This window comes from Pavona decussata, unplaced genomic scaffold, assembly GCF_977016875.1.
Source record: "Pavona decussata unplaced genomic scaffold, jaPavDecu1.1 SCAFFOLD_223, whole genome shotgun sequence".
NCBI lineage: Eukaryota > Metazoa > Cnidaria > Anthozoa > Scleractinia > Agariciidae > Pavona > Pavona decussata.
Genome location: NW_028145628.1, coordinates 406738 through 429753, shown reverse-complemented (window position 1 = coordinate 429753; position 23016 = coordinate 406738). Strand labels below are relative to the sequence as shown.

At 39.8% G+C, this 23016-nt stretch overlaps 2 protein-coding genes across 2 annotated transcripts; one reads left to right on the top strand and one right to left on the bottom strand.

Annotated features, from left to right (window-relative positions):
* On the top strand, nt 1–5247 carry LOC146459002 (uncharacterized). Its single transcript, XM_085089783.1, has 4 exons — nt 1–760; nt 1648–1812; nt 2510–2775; nt 3893–5247. Exons 1-4 carry the CDS (start codon nt 484–486, stop codon nt 3917–3919), a joined length of 735 nt encoding a protein of 244 aa, XP_084945909.1. The 5' UTR covers nt 1–483; the 3' UTR covers nt 3920–5247.
* On the bottom strand, nt 5076–20369 carry LOC146459001 (ER degradation-enhancing alpha-mannosidase-like protein 1). Its single transcript, XM_085089782.1, has 13 exons — nt 20052–20369; nt 18232–18304; nt 17142–17245; nt 16147–16318; nt 14987–15170; nt 14024–14115; nt 13227–13309; nt 11777–11897; nt 9793–9963; nt 8704–8777; nt 8166–8262; nt 7091–7279; nt 5076–5848 (listed from the first exon to the last, which is right to left on the bottom strand). Exons 1-13 carry the CDS (start codon nt 20309–20311, stop codon nt 5762–5764), a joined length of 1707 nt encoding a protein of 568 aa, XP_084945908.1. The 5' UTR covers nt 20312–20369; the 3' UTR covers nt 5076–5761.
* Nucleotides 20370–23016: the final 2647 nt, after the last annotated feature.

The following is a 23016-nucleotide window of genomic DNA, read 5'->3' as shown; positions in this document are numbered from 1 at the left end:
TCGAGGGAATCAAATTGAGCTTGAATCTACGAGCCGCCACGTATTTATTTTTTGATGGTCATTATGAGCACGAATGTGACAGTTTCAAATAAGTTTTATTTTGAAAAAGATGATACACCTGTTCAAAAGGGGAGCCACTTGTATGCAATATATGCATGAGGCGGGACTTCCCACAAAACGCCATGAAAAGTGATCGGCAAAATGGTTGCGTGCGTAACCGAAGTGTTTCCACGTGGGGTACGGTTTTATGCGGTTTTTGCTGTTTTACCGCACAGTAAAACAGCAAAAATGCACAAAACGGCCCACAAAAACGCTACTACGCAGGCTAGAAAAAATGCCAGAACCGCAGAAATCCGTGAGTCGTCTCAAAATTTGTCACAAACCTGGAAACCCAACCTTAGATACATCAAAAACTGAACACCCAAGTATCTATACTCTCATAAACTAAAGAACTATTTACTGGTTGGTATCCTTAGTGTCTATATGAGCCTTACTGCCTATAATCCCTGGCATTCATTCATTCATTCATTCATTCATTCATTCATTCATTCATTCATTCATTCGTTTGTTCGTTCGTTCGTTCGTTCGTTCGTTCGTTCGTTCGTTCGTTCGTTCATTCATTCATTTATGGATTTGGTTGTCTGGTTAGTTCTCTATCTTTTTTTTCTAGGTGTGAGAGCACTGTTTCTGGGCCACAGTTCTCAAATTGAGCTTCGTTTGCTGTGCTTTATTTTAACACTACGATGTATTATCGCCAGAGGTAAAGGTTCTGTCAGTAAACGAGGCAAATTTTCCTGCAACTTCCAACTAAGTGCAGCTGCGAGACAAGATGTGGAGAAAAATTGCGCGTGTAACTATCCTTCTTTTCAACTTGTTTTAGTTAATCCTATCTTGTCCGGGCTTTTTTCTGTCTTTTCGGACGGGGGAAGGGGATGCCCCTATAACTTCGCAACTATAGAAGCTATGACAATGAGGCTTGAAGAGTAGATAATACGTTCAAAGATATTTCCTTTGAGGTGCGCAACGGAAAGTGATCCGCCATCAGTTTGATTTCTGGATTGCCCCAAAACTTCGAAAGATATTTAAAAGATATGGCTGGATAGACTGGGAGATATTTTTGCGGAGGAGGGGCGGGGAATCACATATATCTGTTCCAAGCTCATTCCATTCACAATAATAAATTAAGGACGGTGTCTCCTTTTGCTACTGCGCATACGTTCTGCGCATCTCGGGACGGTTGGAGAAAGTGGGTTTCTTAACGGCGGTGCATGATAAAACAGATTTTTTATGCGGTTTTTTAGTACGCAGGGAAAGCAGATCTTGACAAGATTTATTGGAATCCGAAAAGATAATTAGGGGTAACCACCTTTTTTTTAGAGATAATTAAGCTTCAAAGCTTCAATTTGGGAAAAAAATTCCATACATTGTTCTGTATTTTAGCGCTTTTTAGAATTATTGTTGTTTCTTAATTATCTCTAAAAAATGCTGGTTATCCTCAATTTTCTCTTTGGATTCCAATAGCCATTCCTTCTTGCTTGATCTGTTTTTCCCGCATAGTCATAAACTACGCAAAAATACTTCGGTATTAGTACTCACCGTTCTTTAGAGCAGATCACATCAGCTGAACTGGTATTCGTTTTGCAGTAGATCCAACATGTTCGTTTGCTGATGTGGCCGCCGCAGTACCTTGCCTTGGTTTAGAGGCCAATCCTACAGGAGCGCAATGTAGAGCAAGGCACCAAGAGTGTTGTACTTTGATTAAACACAATGGTGCAATAAAGTGTTTCCGCAAGAGGATACAACCCAACTCAGGTACCATTGTTATATCAATAGGTTTTTTTTTTGTGCGCATACTCCTTGTTTCCCTATGTGCCGTGATCTTTTTAGTCAGCGTCAAGGTTCTCGAAATCCTGTTGTTTGCAGGGTGCAGTGGGTAGGACACTCTGATTAGACCTGGAATTTGATAGGAAAAGTTTTCCTCAGCTTAAATCGGTTAAAATTGGGAGAAAAGGCGCGGGGAACAAAACTTTGGAGTCTCCGCGACTAGGTAGAAAGTCAGGTAGCTCACAATGAGAAGAACGTTAAGTAACGGGGCTTTCGCATAGCAAGGACACTTCCTGACCTTGGTTCTGACCAATTTGGACTGGTATCGAAGGTCCCACAGTGACTGGTAACCACGTGTAGGCGCAAAGGTATTCACTTGAAGAACTTGCGATCCATTGTTAATACGCTAATTTATAGAGACTGTAGAGTATAGAAATCAAATCTTCGCATTAATTTATCCACTTTACCTTGAGAATGGTGTCACGATGACGCCGAAACGTCGGCTATTAACTTTAATTTTTGCTTGCCTATTATTATTATTATTATTATTATTATTATTATTATTATTGTAATGGCAATAGACTATTTTTAAGAAACAATACTTACTTACTTACTTACATCTCAACTTGGGAGGTATTCTTGAATCTAGCCCCTAGATCCGCTAATGTATATTGCACTTTGTAAGGTGACTGTCCGCAAGCTCCTATCCTGATCAGTAAACCATCCATCAATCAGTTTCTGGAAGGCGAAGTGATTTTCGAGATGAAAGCCATCTCTGAGCTGCAGTGTTGGGATTATTGCCTTAGACATGCGCACTGCAAGGCCTATAACTACCAATACAGCATGGGTGAATTTCTGAGGACCTGTCAGCTCTTGCGTAGTGATGTGGGAATACCAATGGCTGGAAAAGACTTTACGTATCACATTATTGGCCAGACAGAGAATAGAAAGGTTAGCTTTCATCATATCGAGTTGAACAAGGAGTTTCCAGTCATCTGATTGGTGGAACGATTCCACCTATTAGGCAATTATTCGCCTCAGGCGAAGTAAATATCGGCGAATATTAACCGAGCCAAATTGTAGGTCATTTCCGAGTTGCTTTGAACCTCCTTAAGCGAGGCTTCGTGCGCTCGTTTTATTATGAAAATTAAGTTTCATTCATATGCAAACAAAACTAACTTTCTTACCAAAAGTCTTGCATTTGGCCTCGCTTTCATAATGAAAACAAAACAACCTGGAAATGGCCAATAAGAAGGGTTTGTGTGGAGAGAGCAGTTACAAAGGTTTATCCGCTGAGTCAGTCAAAATCTCTTAAATTCACTGGGCATAAAATTTTACCAGCCTGACCAAGTTAGCGAAGATACACAAAATTTCAAAAGTTGATACAACCTCTTATACAAAATATACAATGTGCCGTGAAATTACAAGCGACTTGAGAGAAGAATCCCAGCGACAGTTTGGATAAGAACGTCGCAATATAATGGTCTAATTTTCCATCAGTTAAATTGTTACTAAAGTCTTTAAAACTTATTGCAAAATTCCTTCAATTTAAAGAGTCGTTTCAGAGGTTCAGTTCATAAAGTTACCTACCTGATTTCATAAAGTTAGCTGTATTGTTTGCCTCCAACCAAGAAAGCGAAACTGTCAAAACTTAATTTGCTTGAAGTAGCCCTCGTTCTTGTAAGCTTCAGCTTACCGTTAGGGGCTTAACTACGCTTGAAACAAAACTTTGTAGAACTCCCCCCCCCCCCCCCCCCACGCCAAAAAAAATAGTATTTTTTTTACACTATTAAATGAGGCAGAAAAGGGCATTTTTCATAATGTCCATGTAACAATCCTGAATTGCCGTTCAATTTGTCATCACAATCTGTAGCTCCTGCTAATATCTATGAACTGCACCATTGGACTTGTATCACTCGGCGGCCATGTTGAGTCTCGCACTGAATTTGCGTCTGGCCGAGGCTTTTCGTGCAAAAATAGAGCTTTTTATTCCTCTGAGACTCAACATGGCCGCCGAGTGACAAAGGTCTATGCTCTGTGAATTAATGCTTTTTGTTTTTTTTGTCAGATTCTTTTAGGAAGTACGTGCGACTGAACGAAAGTCAAGGTAGAAAAGAAAAACAAAGACGAGTACGCCAATACCATCTGAAGATAGATCGAAAGCGGAGCCAAAAAGGCAATCAACTGACACTTAAAGACGAGCCGTTTTTTTCCCAGGGCGTCATAAGAACGCAAAGCTCTTGGGTGGGGTGGGGAAGAGGATGGGATGGATGTCTTCCTTTAAACTAGTTACTAGGCGTCTCTCTTGCGTCGTAGTCTGCGCAAAGCCTGGGGAAGTACTAGTGGAAGGTGGCGAGATGGCGACACTTCATAAAGTAGAGTCTAGGCTTACACGAGCCGACAATGCCTGAAGAACTATGACGGAAGAACTTGTTGAAGCGGCTTGATGAAACTTATAAAAGGCCATTAAGTTGGTAATGGCATACCTTCAAACAAGCTATCTGTCTAATTTGGTGAATCTGTCATTAGCTCTTGCCTCCACTCATTCCTCGTAACCTAACTGCGCTCAAAAATAAACTTAAAATGCCACCAAAAAAAATTCCGGTCATTTCAAATTTGCGAATGAGATAGAAAATTTACAGGGAAAAAATTCGGAAATTTCGTTTTCGCAAGCGCCCAAAAATGTTTAGCTCAACGATTAATTTCACAAGTCATGTTCATGTGCGGTGGATTTCGCGGGTCCATTGTTTGTCAAATTTAATGATTAAAGGAGGTTGGAATTACTGCTTGACCGAGAACATAAAGCATTACGGGCCGTTTTCTCACTAAAGGCGTGTCACACATCGTCTGGGAAGGGTTTCTCATCTGAAAACGGGTTAGCTCTTATTTTTGACGGATAACTTGTCTTCTATATTGGTCCGTTCATTCGTTTATTTAATGGACTACGAGGGAACGGTCCCTTAAATAGGCCATTTCCGAGTTGCTTTGAACCTCATTATGAAAGCGAGGCTAAGTGCAAAGTTTTTATCAAGAAAATTAGTTTTTATTCATATGCAAACAAAAACTAATTTTCACATGAAAAGCTATGCACTTAGCCTCGCTTTCATAATGAGGTCCACGGCAACTCGGAAATGGCCTATTAAGGTTCCTCTTCACACTAGAATGGTGTACCATCTACCTGGACCAAGAAACGACCTACCTCTGGTGTGAAAGCGGTCATTACCAAGCACAGCACATATCTAACGCGCGAACTTCTTTTAAACTTTAATTTTATTCAGTTTTGTACAAAAATATTATTTTCTGTATACAAGCACACCCCCACAACCCAAAAATTCGCGGTATTCTAGTAATTAGCACCAGGGGTATTATCTCACCATTAATTCACCTCCTCTCATTAAAAAAAAAATAAAAAATATAAAAAAACACTATTCCATTTCTTAGCACGACTCCTTTTCTCTTTGCACGGCTTAGTTACCAGGGTTCCTCTCTTCTCCATGCCTCCCTCGTTAATCGTCGGCAATATTCGCAAAGACTTCATCAACAGTACAAATCCGTTACGTTCCAATAAAAGTTGCCCGTAAATCTTCGGACACGTTTCAGGGCTGGTCGATATTTTCCCCACCAACCACTGTATTTTCGCTGCACTCAGTCGCCGTCAACAGTCCAGAAGGCAGCAAAAATGATCGACAACTCACTTCCTCCCTCTTCCGTGGCAAAACGGCTGCGTTTGTTATCGACTTGACAACTTTTGAAAAGGAAAACTACTTTGTTGTCGACGACTTTATTTCCACCGTTTGTAGTCGATAACTTGATTCACACACGAGATGTTTTGTCATCGATAATTTTTTGTTATCGACAACAAAGAAGTGATCGATAACAGTTTGCCTCAGTCTGTAGAGGCCCGTTAGTCTTTCTACTGTCTTGCACGATTTGCAAGTTAGATCCCAACGGCTGCTTCCACTGCTTCCCAATACTGAATGTCCATTGGAAGGGGACTGTTGGCATTGCCACAAAACATCGCACACTAGAAAGTAAACGGACAAATGGGGATGTAAGTAAAACAAGCAAAAGGCGATAGTTTCTAAAAACAAAAAACAAACAAAACAAAACAAAACAAAATCTGTGGTGCTGTCTCGGTGGGAGAGTAAAAACGAATGTTTGGTTTTATCACTTGCGAGGTAAATTGGCCAGCGTAAAGAGATTTTGTGGCCATTTTATCCTATCGACTCAATTGATAAAACCACCTGACGTTAGGAAATCAAGAACGATTCCCTGACAGACGGAATGACTGTCCGACTGATGCCCTGAATAAACAATACACTGGCTATTCGACAGCCAAACAAACCAATTGACTGTCTAGGTTGGTTGACTGACAGAATGACCGTCCGACTTAAGGATAGCCTCCCACGCAGTCGTTTTTTGAGGACACATATTAGAGAGATTAGAGAGATTTAGCGTTGCGTATACGTGAAACGCAAACGGCAAAAATGACCACGTAACCACGATTTTCCCGCCATTTTTCGCGTTTGCCAGTTGCTGTTTCTACGTGAAAACAGGCTATTTCGCGTTTGCCGTCTACGTGAGAACTACGTAAGTATTTCTTCCTTTTTTCTTATACACATAAGTAGTTAACTGTTAAAAACAAGTACCCCAATAATTTTTTCCGGCAAGTCATACTAGAGCAAATTAAGTTTCGTGTTTAAAAATCCTTCATAACTCGCTCCTTACCGCACTTTTCTTCATGAACTCACCACAGTGAGTCGCAAAACAGCTTCATCGAAACTCGCCAAATTAGCTTAAGTCCAAAGGTTCACGCTATTTTACATGAAACGTGAAACGGCAAAGTGACGTTTGCCGTTTCACGTAAACGCGATGCTAAATCTCTATTAAAAATCGCGTTTACGGCAAACGGCAAACATCAGATTCGCGTTAATGTTTTCTTGAAAAAAATGAGTACATAGATCAGAATAGTGCAAAACAGTTCTGGCCTTTCATGATAAAGGAAAATTACTCACTTTTACTGAGAAACTGAAAACAGCGAGCGACAAATGAAGGATAAACATGGTCACGTGGTCATTTCTGCCGTTCGCCGTAAACGTAATTCTTAACTCTATTACCTCCTCCCCACAAACGCTTGCGTGGGAGGCTAACAAAAGGACGAATAAACTCAACTCACTATAGCGTTGACTTACTGCCTGTCTCGCGGATGGGTAGACAGCAAAAGTGAAAAAAAGAAAAAAAAAAAAGGAAAGAAAATCGAACTGACCCCTATGCTGTCGTTGTAACTCCCAGGGGACCGAGTGTAGGATGTTTTGGTAGCCTTGTGAACAAATTTCCTGGACTTCCTTTCCCCAGATTTTTTCCTAAATTGCGAGTCCAACCTAAAGATGTGACCCTCGGTGCTGAAGATATAGTTTGAAGCATCTTGATTGACATGATTTTTATCATCAAACAGCTGAAATATAAACATATTAAACCTTCCTTAGTATAGAGTGAGTAGCCAAACAATAAAAGATATTTGCACAAAAATAGAATTTATTTCCCAAAAGGAAAATCTTTCTATTATTTTACTCCTTCAACATGGCCCGGCGCTATGAACACACTCTATGAGATTTTCTACTTAATTTCTTTGCATTTAGTAAGTCGAGAGAAGTAACCATATTTGCTTGGTTGAAAGCTATTGAAGAAGGCTGTGGTATCTTGTGATTTCGCGTCCGCTCACGGCGCCGAACTGACTTCCTACAGTGCTAAACGCAATCAGCAGAAACATGCAGTTTAAAAATGCGTTTTTCTTCTTCAATACAAGCCGTGTTTTCCCGCGCTCGGCGCCAGTTAAGGCGGTTACATGTTTTCCCGCGCTTTGTACCTGTTACATTGGTTCCTTCCATTTGCATCGGTCCTGCGTTTGCCCGCACTAAGCATCACTTTCCCCGCGCTTGGCAACATTCGCGCGCTTTTCTGTGCTTGAGCCTAACTGCAGATATTTCCGCGCTGTGACAACAGTTGGGTGTTTTGTACTAAAAGATTCGTTAAGATCTGACTCTTCCCTCGCTTAGCACCGGTTGCATGCTTTCTCGCTTTACACCAGTTTTCCCGCGCTGGACACCTGTGCTGCGTTTTTCAGTGCTTGGCGCTAATTGAGCGATTTTCCGCGCTTGGCAACAGTTGCGTGCCTTGTACTGAAACTGAATTTCAAATCCGTGAAAGATTGGAAGACGTTTAGGCATAATGAAAGGTTTCATAGCAACAGGAATATTGCACGAAATCATTTTTCTTGAAAACAACAATCAAATTTGACCAAAACGTCTGTGTGACCATAACAGTAACACAACACCACTTACAAGATATAAATACTTGCACGTTTCACTCAAGAAAAAGCTTTCCATCCGGTCTTCCTGCGTTTTATCGTTAACGTTGTGTAAAGTAGCAAAGCCACATCTAAACAGACAAGAAGAAACATTACAACATTACATTCAGCTTTTCCCGCATAGTCATAAACTGTACAAAAAAGACGCTTGTATTAGAAGACACCGTCCATAAATGAAAGAGCCGTATAGAGCGGTTTCCAATTGAGTGTCGTAAAAGCAAAACCAAAGTAATTACTCTGGCCAATCGCAACAGATGCAAACAGCACAACGAGCCAATCAGAATTCAAAGCAAATACATGTAACTGGCGCCAGGCGCGGGAAAACGCGTGCGGCGATAACACGACTGGTTTTGGTTTGGATTCCCATTGGTTGAGAAAGTTAAGTGGCGCGAGTTTTGTTAACCAATCACAGAGCGTAGTAATGCAAAACCAAAGCAAACGCGAAATTACTTTCGACACTCAATTGAAAACCGCTCTATTTAAAACAGTTGTGAACCAGTGTGAAGAACTACCTGACTCTGGAGTGTCTTTCTATGTCCCTCATGATTTCACGGCCAACGTGGAGGTAAAATGGATGATGAGTTGCCTGTGGTTGGGAGACACCGTAATTAGTAACATAACACCTAATAAACAACACGTTAAGGGAATTCATGATTTTTTGCTTTCCTCGTGCGATCTCCCATTTCCTTACTGGGGCTAACGCTCTGTGGGAAATTCATGGCTTCACTTAGAACTACACCATACACTGCAGAGTTAATTCTCTAATCGATCGTTAGGTAATGTTTAAAAAACAAGCAGGAGTGTTTTATCGGGTTTAAAACCACGAGGCGCAGCCGAGTGGTTTTAGACCCGATAAAACACGTGCTGCGAGTTTTTTGCACGGCTTCAAAAACATTCCTGGAAAAGCGTGTATCAATAGAGTTCATAACAATTATGCTTTTGTGAACGTTGGAAATTAGCATACGAGAAAAACACCGCATACTAATAAGGAGGAAGTTAATCGATATAAAGTCACTGCATGTGATGTATTATGGACCATTTGACAGGTAAATGGGCTTATGAATTATTAATGATTTTTTTAATGACTTTATTATGCATCGTTTCTCCTTTAAGAGAATCGCTTGATATCTTTCCTTAGGCGTTCGACGTCATTTTGTGGAAGAGAAAAGGTACTTAGTGTCCTTTTCAGCACAGTTTAACCAAAACAGCGTTTAAATCTCAAGGATAAACACCGGAGGGGGGGGGGGGGGGGGGAAGGTGACTCCCACATAAAAGTGCCGGGGGTGATCGTCTAACCTTTTAGGGGTTTGGTATCCCTTCGGGTGCTTAAATCTAAAATGACTTCCGTCAGAGCCTCAAAAGGTATGGTGGTACCTTTGAGGGTATTGAGCCGAAAAAATATACGAGGAAATAAAAGTCATTCAACTGATATGGTACCTCTAAGGACAAAAAACTGTATGGCCACGCCCACAGAACAGAATTCTGGTACCTTTTAGGGGTTCTTAACAAAATTTCCGACGATCACTCCTGTTTCTTTCAAATGGGAGTTCTCCCTCCCTCCCCCCCCCCCCCGCCCCCAGGGATAAACAGTGCACACATACTTGATGAAGAAGATATGTGGACTCTACGAGTTCTGGTCGCAACGGAGAGAAATGCACTTCTGATTCCTTGGTGCGCCAGTTGAACCTTTCTGGCATTGCTTCATACTTTTTCCAAATGGCATAGTAAAGAGCGTGAGTGCAGATAGCTTCTGTGATGTCCCCTTTAAGCACCTACAGAAACGATGGTATCGGAGGAAAAGCAGTTACGATGCCTACTAATACCGAAGTATTTTTGCGCGGTTTATGATTACGCAGGGAAAGCACGGTTGCTTACCATTAACATGGAAAACCCAGAAATTCCAGTTGGAAAATCAAATGGTACGCATCATTCCATTTGGAGTACTTCTGAAATCATGGGCTTCTGGTCAAAGAGATACATTTTTATTACTTCTTTTGGGATTTACAGCTGATGTTCATACATTTTGCATGTTATCCATCTTCTGTTAAGACAAGCTTAATCATTTCGCATTTATGCCGGAAATTTCCTTCCGCGTGGTTTGCGTAAATGGTAAGCACCCCAGATCTTAGCAAGGGCTACTGAAATCCTAAAGAAAGTTGGGGGCAACCACGCATTTTTTAGAGGTAATTAAGGGGCAAATATTCTAAAAAGCAGTAAAATAGAAAGCAATGTAAGGCGTTTTCCTCCCAAATTGAAGCTTTATTATCTCTGAAAAATGCATGGTTACTCCCAATTTTCTTTTTGGATACCAAAAGCACTTGCTAAGTTCTGCTATCTCTGCATATCCCTGTATTAATAGGCAACACCCATAGGAAACCCGAGTATCTCGATATGCGCAAAACGTATGCGCAGTAACAAAAGTAGGCACCGTCCTTAAGAAAAGTGTCGAAAGTCATTTGCATCTCCTCTGGTTTTTTCTTCATGGCGGTTTTCAGTCGAGTGGGTCATTTCCGAGCTGCTCTAAACCTCATTATGAAAGCGAGGCTTAGTGCAAAATTTTTCACATAAAAATTTGTTTTATTTGCATATGAATGAACACTAATTTTCATAGCGAAAACGTTGCAATTAGCGTCACTTTCATAATGAGGTCCAAAGCAACTCGGAAATGGCCTATTCAAGTTTGCTTTGGTTTTGCTTAGCCGTGTCCTGTGATTGGTTAGCTAAACTTGCGCCATTTTCTCAACCAATGAAAATTCGAAAACCAAAACCGATCGTCACTCTCTTGTGCGTCTTTTCCTGCGCTTGGCGCTGGTTGCATTTATTTGCTTCGATTTCTGATTGGTATTGTAAGAACTAGTATGTCCTATCACGTCTTACTGTAGCAAAGTGGTCACAATCACAATATACAACCAGTGGGCAAAAGATTATGATCCCACTCCACTCCTATCACGCAACCTTTCAGTGCAGCCCCACAATGGGTGTGCATCAAATACATTCAGTGCACGAGTTACCTCCTAAAAGAAAATGTCACCGAATGTATCTGATGCACACCCATTGTGGGGCTGCACAGAAAGGCTGCCTGATACGAGTGGAGTGGGATCATAATCTTCTGAACACTGGTTGTATACTGTGACCACTTTGCTACAGTAAGACGAGATAGGACATACTAGTTCTTACAAAACTTCATACAAATCAGGATGCGGTTTTCAACTGAGTTTCTTCCAACCAAAACCCAAGTATTGGCCAATCGCAAATAGTGTAATGAACCAATTACAATTCTTATTCAGCAGCAAATACAACCAACCGGCGCCAGGCGCGAGAAAACGCGTGTGACCAAGTCACGATTGATTCTTGTTTTGCTTGTGATTTGTCGAGAAAGGGCACGAGTTTTTTTTTTAATCAATCACAAAGTACAAAAGACACAAAAAGCGAAGTGAACCAATCATAAGTCGAAGCAAATAAATGCAACCAGCGCCAAGAGCGGAAAAAGACGTACAAGACAGTGACGATCGGTTTTGGTTTTCGGCTTTTCAGAGACTTGTGCACTGAACGTGAAAACCTGTCTGTTTAAAGATTAATCTTTACCTGAACACCAGCAAATGAAGCAGACAGTGCATCAATCCATGTGTTGGCTGTTTCACCGTTGTCCATGTTCACATTAACGTACAAAGGTGTAGTTCCATTTCCATGGTTGCATTTAAGTCGGCTGAAGAAGGACGCAAAAGAGTAACATTTTGAAACCTGATTATAAATTACACAAGGCTGGAACTAACACTGCACTTCCGCGCTCCCACCAATACCAACAATTAACAACAACAACAACGACAACTTTATTTTCACACTTCATTGATTTTCAAAGGTTTCAAATTGTTATATTACTTTACGCGGAACTGCTATTTTAATATTTCATTTTAGAGACTACAATCCATCATTAGAACCTTGTATAACGCTCACAGTTTATTTCTATAGCTTTCACACATACGTCACATTTTTTTAACATTTCACCCTTCACCCTACACTCTCTTTGCATATATATACAGCGCGCGCGGATATATTTTCTCATCCCTGATGATGCCGTTGATCGGCGAAAGCTTGGATTTTAGTTTTTACTTTTAAACAGCAGTTTAAGGCCTCAATTGAACAGTTTTATATATTTTTAACCATGCTGCTGAAGGACAACATGAACAGATTATAAATATACTAGATATTAATTTAATTTTTTCACTATATGAAACACATTAAACCCACAATTCTTCGCTCTGACGAAGTGCTAATGCTCGAAACATCAAATTAAGGAGGCTCGCAGCAGTTTTTCTGGACTTAGGGTCCGTGGAAGTTTCGAAATTACAATCTCGCTTACAAAATAAACTTCGATCTCCTTCATACTACATCATTATTTCAAAATATGATCAAAGTTAATTTTCTCATCGGTTTACAAGCAACAACTATTACCATAGCAACGGTAGCGCATAGCCTCTCATTTTAAACTTTGTCGATTATCTCGAAATCTAGTCAGACACTTTATGACGAAACTTTAGGGATTTAAACTACTCAATCTAGACAACTTGTAGGAGAAATTAGAAAAAAAATCTGTAAGAGCGTTTTCAAGTAAATAATGAATCAATTTTTACAGGGTGATTTTGCTCCAGTTTTCCCCCCTCCTCAAAAGCCAACACTTCTAAATTTCCAATTCCATCTGGAAAGTGTGTTCCCAGTTAGTTAGCGCTCTGCGCTTAATACATTGACACTTAAATAAAGTGACTTTTGCTTTGATTGAGAACAATAGGTATTGATCCATGCAAAGTGCCTGCTTTTCACTCCTGATTTGGTAAAGAAGTGTCATTTGTTCTGTGTTACAAGGCAAGACAATAACAACTACATTATGAGCCATGGATTTCTGTAGCAATCTCTCGTTTTGCCGCCGGTTAAATCGCAAGGTGGATTAACATTTGATTCTGTCAAAGACATCCTACAGCTTACGGTCCATTTTAAATGAAAACTACTAATTAAAATAATATTTGGCTTATTACCTTACCCTTTCCGTAGATATTTCTTTATGGCTCTATAAATATCATTAAATCTTTTCAAATCATCCGGCTCACCAAACATGATGTAGCCCTGCAAACACACACATTTCTCTGACTTAGTTCTTTAATTATCGGATCTATAGGCCGAACCGCTCAACAAAGTAACAACCTTCAAAGTTCATTATAGTCTACTGTTGAGGGGTCACTAATTTCAATGGTTCAATACTTGGTAAACTTCAATAAAATATTAACTATAAAGACACTACCCAGAGATTTTGCTACTTTCAGAGTCACTGCTTTTATTGGGGGTGGGCCTGGGGGGAAAGGGGGGGGGGGTGAATGCATTTCAAGTAGACTGGTAATTATTAAAATGAAGATATTAAACCAAATTTTATAAATACCTTAAGAAAGGTCCATTAAAGCATTGTATTATATCTCTCAGTAAGTATGCCTGGTGTGATTGGTCAATTTGCGGGCCTTTTTTCCTTGTATCTTCTACTAAATTTGAAAGTTATAATTTCCTTTCCGGTGCGCCTGATTAACCTCAGTAAATATCTTACTAACCTCGTTTACAGATCTTTGTTTTTTACCCGTTGATTTACGGCCCGCATGCAGAGCTGTGCTTGGGCCATAAATCAACACGCAAAAACTCAGTCCGTAACTTGCAGTATGGACCTCGAACTCGTTTAGTAAGAGGTACTTGAACATGTATACAGTAATTAGAAAGTGGAAGAGAAAACAGCAAAAGCACGCACAGTGTCTTTTATAAGTACAGAAGAGTTTAACTTGCATATTGAAGGATCACCTTCAAAAGATATTCATAAAATGAGTCCAATCCAGCCCCCAGACCACTCATCTTCCCAGCCCATTCTCCAGTCTCCACATTAATAACACTACCTGCAACAAGTAAAAAAAATTAAAATGTTAGCACACATGACATAAATAAAATCAACCCATTGTGGTTTTCACAATAACTGTCAAAATTGCCACATGCTGATTGGCTCATAGCTATATGTATGTATTGTCTACCTGTATAACAGTGCAGATGTCAGATGTAACACACACTTTTTCAATGGAAGATACAGCCAATTACGCGCTTACTTTTGCCATGTGTAATATTGTAAAAGAAACGGCAGTACTTTTTCTATGGTCCATACTTTTATGGCCATGAAACGATGCCACAAAATGTTCCAAACTTGGTAGTGAAACCACGAGCCGCAGTTCCACTTAATTCTAAAATATTTTATGACATCATTTTATGGTCGGTAAGGGTATAGACCATAGAAAAGTGCTGTTGATTTGTTAAATGGCCGGGGTGAGTTTTTTAAAAAAATGAACAAATATTTAAAATAAATCTCCACAAAACAACCCCGAAAAACACCCCCAAAGGGATTGGAAAAAATAAATTTTATTGCTCCTGGGGAAATTAACAAAGAAACCTAACTTGCCAGTCCCATGCTCCTAGTAAATTGAATTAACTACATGTATACAGTGTAGTTTGCACACTGGGTTTATTAGCTGCAATCAAAAACATCCCCAAGAAGTGTTAATGGAAAATTTCTACCCTGCTAGCAGAGGTTTCTTTCTGGCAAGTTTTTTAGCATGTACGAAGTCGTTCGCGTCTCTTATATTTTGAGTAGTCAACTTGATAATACTAGAGAAGCAAACAATTTTGTACATGCTAAGGACTTCCCAGAAAGAAACATCTGCTAGCAGGGAAGAAAATTTTCTTGCCTATCTGATCAAATCAGAATAATATTTTACTCACCAAGAAGTCCAGTTTCCATTGAACGGTGTTTCCACAGGGAACCCACAGCTTTCCTGGCTAAATTTTCAAAAGTTGGATCTCCTAATAACCTGCTTAGGATCCCAAACTCCAGCAGCACGGTGCCAGCACCAGCAGTGCAGGTTTCTTTATAAAACGTTGAAGGTAGACCATTCCATAAATTTATCTAATAACAAAGGTAACAAATTAATGATGGTACCTACTATTGTTACTGCGCATATGTTCTGCGCATCTCGAGATACTCGGGTTTCCAATGGGTGGTGCCTACTAGTACAGGAATATTTTAGCGCGGTTTAAAACTATATGGAGAAAGTAGAGCTTAGCAAATGCTCTTGGTATCTCAAAACAAAACTGGGGGTAACCATGCATTTTTCAGAGATAATTAAGCTTCAATTTAGGAAAAAATCCCATAGATTGCTTTATATTTTCATGGCGCTTTTTCCCACTTAGTCATAAACCGCACAAAAATGCTTCGGTATTAAGTAGGCAACATCCTTAATGTCTCTCAAAGCCTGTCTTGGTTAAGTATATAGGGCCAGTTCCTACACCCAAATGTGTCTTTTTTTGCACCATGAGCTAGTCTCTGAGTGCGCTTTTCAACTCCCTGACCATTTCTGACCTTTATTATATAGTATTTCTCAGTTACCGGTAGCACGAGCGGTGTGATTGGTCAATTTTGCAGGCTGTATGTCAGAGAACAGCCTGCTAATTTGAAAATTGTTCCTTTCCTGCACGCCTGATTAAACTCAGAGATATAATAAATTTAATACCTTACTAACCTCATTTTCATGATCCATACTGTAAGTTACGGATCCTTGCTTTTTCCAGTTGATTTATGGTCTGTGCGCTTTGTGCTTGGGCCATAAATCAACTGCCGGAAAGAACTTGGTCCATAAATTACAGTACGGACCTTTAACCCGGTTAGTAAGAGGTATGTATTCTACCCCTATTATTTTCTGTATCCTCTTTATCTCCCACAGTTCTAACAACGAGAACACCCTCTCATAATTTTTCTTCACCCTTTTCCAGACAAGCACTTTCTATCCCCTAGAACCCTGACCCCCTTTGGTGCCATTTAAATTTACATCCTAACAGTTCTGGAAGCCATCCGGGTACCAGCTCCATAACCTAGCCACACTTACCCTAGGGTACGGAATCTGTGTTGCTGATAATTCAAAAGCCGCCAGCAGCCTATTTGCCATGTCATGAGCAAGGAGCAACAGTTCATTGTCATACTCAGAAGGTACCATGTCACCAAAAGGCTGAAGTGGATCCTTTATAATCAGATGGGCTGACAGTAATGAACCGACAACTCTGTGAAGTCAAACAGAGAACTTAAGTTAACTTGGACGGTGCCTACTTTCGTTACCGCGCATACGTTCTGCACATCCGGAGAAACTCGGATTTCCTATGGGTGGCGCCTACTAATACAGGGATATTTTTGCGCGGTTTAAAACTAAGCAGAGAAAGTAGAACTCAGTAAGTGCTCTTGGTATCCAAAAAAAAAAAAAAATTGGGGTGACCATGCATTTTTCAGAGATAATATTAAGCTTCAAAATTATTTGAAAGAAAAAATGCCATACATTGCTTTGTATTTTACAGCTTTTTAGAATAATTGTTGCTTTATAATTATCTACAAAAATGCATGGTTAACCCCAATTTTCTTCTTGAATTCCAATAGATCTGCTTAAATAGTCAAAAATAAACCGCCCAAAAATACTTTTGGTACCTATAGGCACCGTTTTTAATTTACTATCAATAAGAAAATTCTCTGAATTGGATTGTCACTAAATTTCAAAATATTACCATGTACTGAAAAATGCTTAGTGTACAAATTCATAGTGTACTAAATCCCTTGAAATGCTTACAGAAAATGCACTGACAGAAACGTTCGAAAAACTTCAAACCTAGCATACATTATGTTGCTAGTACAGGGACAAATTTCACAGGAAATATCACTGTCTGTGTGCCTTTTGACTGTGTTGGGTTCACAAGGTATTGCGGTAAACTATAGAGCTGCCACCTTTTTCCATGCAGTGGACAAGCCTCTTCACAGCTAGGATGTACTGTTAGACACTCTCCACAAAATTGTGCAGTGTCAGAAAATATCTATAACTATTGCCGACTGCATGCTCACCTTATTGTTGCCTCAAAAACTTGGACTGTATTATTCTTTTGAAATGTCACAGAGTCTATAACAAGCTGAACAGCTCGCTTGAATTCACTGCTATTACCCATTATCTAGAACATATGAAGGAAAGTGACAAGCAATATGAATCACGTATAATTTCAACACTTTAAATAAAGAGCTTTAAGGACGCTGGTCCCTCCCTATATCTGCCACTGGAATGCAATGGGACCATCCGACAAAGAAGGGAGAAAGAAAGTAAGGAGACAGAAAGTGCATGGACGGGTAGAGCAGTTCCTGTGCCCTCTCCTTCTCCCACCAACACACTCTAGACAACCTCACCTTCACTTAAAAAAAAAAAAAATACATGTATGGCCTAGATCTATACATAATTTAATGGCATGGAAATTCACACACAGCAATAAAAGAAGCATAATTAAATACCTTCCTCACAATTCACTGTAACAGAAGTTTACAGCAGATTATTTCGAAATCGCATGCAATGCTGTAGACAAATGTTTGACTCATTTGTTTAGGGGTGGAGTGTGTTGGTCCAAAGATTACGGACCTTAAAAATGCAAGACGGCAACGCCGATGAAACCTTCACTTGAAAATATAACTTAATTTCATTTGTGCTACTTTGCTATTGTCTTAAATTGTTCTGCTTCTACAAAAACCACAAACTAGCCAGGAACCAAATTGGTAAGAGTGGTGTTCAAGATAAGAAAGAGAATGAAAAATTCACCATCTCGTCGTGTTCACGTTCCCCACAAAACCTCGAATTTGGTCATTTCACATTGTTTTTTTTGCAGAGGACAGCAGAGAAGTGTACGACAACATAAGACGTACGTGCAGAGCGACTGTCTTGTTTTGTGGCGTTGTCGTTGCCGTTGCCATCGTGTTTTCTTAAGGTCCCATATATCCATTCCAACTCCCCCCCACACCCCTCCCACTCACCCACCTACCCCAGTTCAGCATCATAGTTGCCTTTGAATATTTTGGCTCTGACCCCCTCCCCCTTAGAATTTCCAATGACCTTACATTGTGTGGGTGTGGATATATTATGGTAGTTGAATATAACAAAACAGTAACTACTTACCGCTAATGTGCCAAGTGACTCTAATAATCCTAATGAATAATCTCCTAGAACATCATTGATATTAATATTTGACCTATATATGAACAGAAATTTTCCAGAGGTCAAATTTTGTTACGAAAAACAACAAACACTGACACATCACTGGGTTAAATAAGTACACGTGTAGTCAACTGCATCTGCTCAACGCAATAATGTGCAGTTCAAAAAAAAATATCCATACTCCTGCCATGAAAGTTTTTTTTGTTTTGCACCATCCCTCCCCCTTAAAAATACCAGTTTAGCTTCATACTTTGCTTCTAAAATTTTGACTTTTAACACCCCCCTCCCCCTAGGAATTTCTGATGACCTTCCATGGGGTGGGTATGGATTTTTTCTGGAACTGCACAATATTGGAAAAAAGGCTCACAAAAAAAATTGATGAATGGACATACACCTAATTTAAACATTCAAATACAGCAAAACATGGTTAAGAAACCCAACTGGCAGGAGGCAGACCAACTGTTTTTTACAAGCACAGCTAAGAAGTACAACTTGGGGCTACCGAGAAACAACATAATTTACGCCATCAGTCAGAGTAAGGACTTTACCCTGGACCTCTGAAATTCAATTCAGACCCCCCTTCTATACCTGCCACTTTTTCCGAGTCAAATGCGTAAGATTTTTGTCTTGTCATGACCCCGATTTCCAAAAATGTCCCAGCCACTTCCGAAGATTTCATACAATTTTCCAAAGACTTCCGAACGTTGCCGAAACTGTCCGAAGATGTTCCGAGGACCTTTGAACACTTCCAATTCAAATTTTAGCGTGTTGTGATACAGTTAGGGCACAAAGTCAACATTAAACGCCTTTTTTGGGGAAATTGAATTGAATATTTGTTTTTAATACAGTTATGTATTAAAGAACATTTTATCTCGGTTTGTCAGTCAGGCGTGAGAAATTATCCTTGATGGGTGAGATTGATGTCTTTAGTCCATAGGCATGAGGCTCACGCATAATCCGTGAGAGTTGGCAGGTATACCCTTATCACTTGGCCACACTGCGACCTACAGAAAAATCAATGGAGAGGGTACATAATTGTGATACTTTATTCACAAATGTATCTTCTTCCAACTTTTTCCAGCAGTAGGACAAGTTTATAACTCAGCCTGTTCCGCCCATATTGGGAGATTCTGCTAAGTTGATCAACCCCAACAGTGGACACAGCCAGTATGCAGTCCTCTCTTTTTGTAGCAGTAGGCAACAGGTCTGGGATCATGGGCAGAAAAAGTTATTAAGTACAAAGGGGTTGTGGAGAAACTATTTATTAGGGAGCTTAAGCAACGACGACGGCAACAGCAACGAAAACGTCACCCGAAAATTTGTGTACATGTACAACATCAACTTTATATTAAATTCAGTGACCCTTTTAACCACCCACAAGTTCCCTACAGTCAGGCACTAACAGAAAATCTCAAATACGGTCAAATGCCCTGCCTATGCGAGCCACCCCCCCCCCCCCCCACCCCACTTCTCATAATTTATATTGTACTCAGTCAAAACAAGCCATCAAATAGAGATGGCAAGTTATACAATTTCCAAGAAAGACAACCAAAACTCTTCACGTAAAATTGAACTTTAAGGTTATAGACATTCGTATTATTTTCAAGAAAAATTCTGGGAGCCTGCGCCAAAAAATAAGCTTAAAAAGTTTGCGTTAATTAATATATTGTTTTGAAAGATTCACTGGATTAGATGAATAATTAAAAGATCACAGCACATACTTCCTTAAAATTTTTGAACCAGCAACAGCGAACTGATTCAACCATGAACAAGACACTTACGGGTTTTCGTAGTCCGGACCTCTTCCCGTACAATGAATAGGGTCAAGTTCGTCCTTGGGAAAGGCAAAATTCATGTAGTTGTTGTACCCAAAGTAGAACATTTGCCTGGCCTTTTCCCGAAGTTTAACACGCTCATTGTCAGAAAAATACCTAAATTTTCCGTTTGAATTTGATCTGCAGCCACCTTGCGTCGTTGCGTTAACTTCTAGTCTTGTAAGGATAACTGTAAAAGCTAAAAAACTTGTAAAAACTTGACACATTCTCAACCATACCGAGGGAAGTGAACGAGCCACTTCGCGAGTTCGCGTCTTATGAATTTACCTATTGTATTTGAACCAATCAGATTGCAGTACGCCCGAACTTGCCATTGGTTTACTCGTTCGCGCGAAAATTTATAAATATCAACAAAGTTATCAACATCAACAACCTTTTTTTGAGGCTTCTTTTTCTCGCACACAACTGGGCATTAAAGATGACAAAAACATTTCTATCGCTAAATGTTTATATCTGAAAAAGGGGGCTTTACTTAAATTGGGCTCCTTTTATGTTGATAAGTTTTCGCAACAATAAAAATACGGTTGATCAAACTTGACAGATCATAACAATGAATTGTACATACGTGAAAAAACAAATGGCAAATAAATTATTTTACGGATTGCTAAAACGAGGAACACTAAAGCAAAGACTGACATAACGAGTAAATTGTTGACAAGTGTAATGTTAGTCCCCTACCCAGCCTTTCTTAGTGTCGTAATGCTTATCGCGCAACGCTCCGATTTGTGAGGAGGAGCGTTGCGTAACGTCACTAAGGCTCAGCTGGGGATTTTGGCTTTGGAACGGCTTTAATTCATGAGCCGAACCCGATTAAATGCATAAATTATTATAACGTATTTCAGATACAGTCTCTCGTAGAGAGCATGTTTTGTTTCAAGTAAATTAAGTTCGGCTAATTAAGTTCGGCGTCTGAAACAAAAGGCGGGATTGTCGTGATTTGGGCCGACCTTAATTTGAGTTAAGTTCGGCTCATGAAAAGTTCGGCGTCTGAACTGGGCCTCAGAATAGCCTCCCACGCAGTCGTTTTAAGGGGACTCGTATTACCTCCTCTTCTAAAACAGTGTGATCATGAGAGGCTACGTGGCAGACAAGCCAAACTTGTATTAAATGTGGACTGGTCTTTTTTCGGAAAAGAAGAATTACAGAAAAATCCTTAGACATCATGTGAAATGCTGCCGGTATTTTGAAGAAACCAATAAGACAAACTAGACACACAAAAGGAACTCACAACGATCAAATCCTACTCAAATACCACAAACTCTCTTTTAACCCAAGGACTGTTCGACAATGGAATGGAATCTGTATTTTTGAAGGCTTCGAATAACCCAAATTTCAAATATATAAACATCTCTGAACGCCCGGCTGATAATCCTCATCTTTGAGGGGTGGCCGTTTGGGAAAATAAAAAATAAATCTTGACAGCTGAGAGGGCAAGCAGAGAAGCCATAAATCAAAGGGACCCTTTCTTGATATTTCAATAACCGAACATTCCGTGATTCTACAAAAATTCCATAAAACGAACACAAAAGGAGAACAACAATGGATAAAAAGAACGATGCAATCATTGTTGATATATCGAGACATGAGGAAGCGACTGTTACAGGACTGTAAGTACAGCTTCACAAGAAAAATAGCTGGCCATTTATAAATTTAAGATATCCCACCATTCTTGTTGTCTTTAGTCTCTTTCAACCGTGAAATGTGGACTGGAATTTGAATTTGGATGGGGGAACATAAATTTCGGAACTAGTAATCGTAAGGTCTTAGGTTTGACTCCTGGACCCAGTTGCTCGAAGCATGGTTAGCGCTAACCCGGGTTAAATACCATGACAACCTATAGGTTTTAATACCTCTTAACCGCTGGTTAGCGCTAACGTACCATGCTTCGAGCAGCTCAGCCCAGATGGAGTACTCGGATTATTTTCCGAGTATGCCCGTGTCACTTATTGAATAACATATCATTCTCATAAAATTCCTTTTTCCGAGGGTATGGGAAACCACAGCTGTGTGCAGGAATCTGGAACTTTTTTGGTGCAACCCCCATCCACCGCCCTTCCCCCCCAACCCAACATCAACCCACTACTCATTAAAACTGTCCAAAGCGACCTACCCCTTCCCCCCCCCCCCCCCCCAAGTTGACCTCTCCCGCAAAATTATCACAAATAGGTTGAGCGATACAAAACAGTGTACCCAGGAACCATGACATGAATCTTAAAAACCAAAATTTGGTGGATTTGAGGAAAATTTGTAGTCAAAGTCTTAGTTGATTGCACAGAAAAAACAGTCGCTTTTTTTCAAGAGGTTTAGTTAACTCGTATGGTAGACTGGGAGATTTCTTTGGTCTCCAAGAGACTGCCAGATACTCCTGGAGAGTTGGGAAGGTAAGGTAAAATCTTTATTTAGACACGGAGTTTCCTAATTAAATTAAAGTTGTAAATAGCTACTACAATAAGAGAAATGATAAAAACCTGTTTTACAAGGAAGCCGTGTATAAGAACAAAATAAAATTAATATAAGACTACTGTCAAAATCATAATTCTTCAGCTTAAATTTAAATTCATTTAGAGACAGCGACTGTCAAATATTCAAGGGTAGACTATTGCACAGTACAACTCCGCTGTTAGACAGACTTCTTTTACAATAATTAGTGCAGGGCTGTGGGATAGTTGGCATAATTTTTATGTATTCTATATTATTATATCTCTCTGTAAATACACGCGGTGTGATTGGTCGATTTTGTGGGCCGTATTTCACGAGTTTTATCTCGCACGTGCCCATTTAACCTCAGACTTGGTTAGTAAGAGGTACTTATTTACCATATTATTTATTATATTATTCATACTCAGCCAACAAAACATAATGCTGTAAAACTGCATCCTTAACATATTGCATGTAACACTGTGTGCGGCAC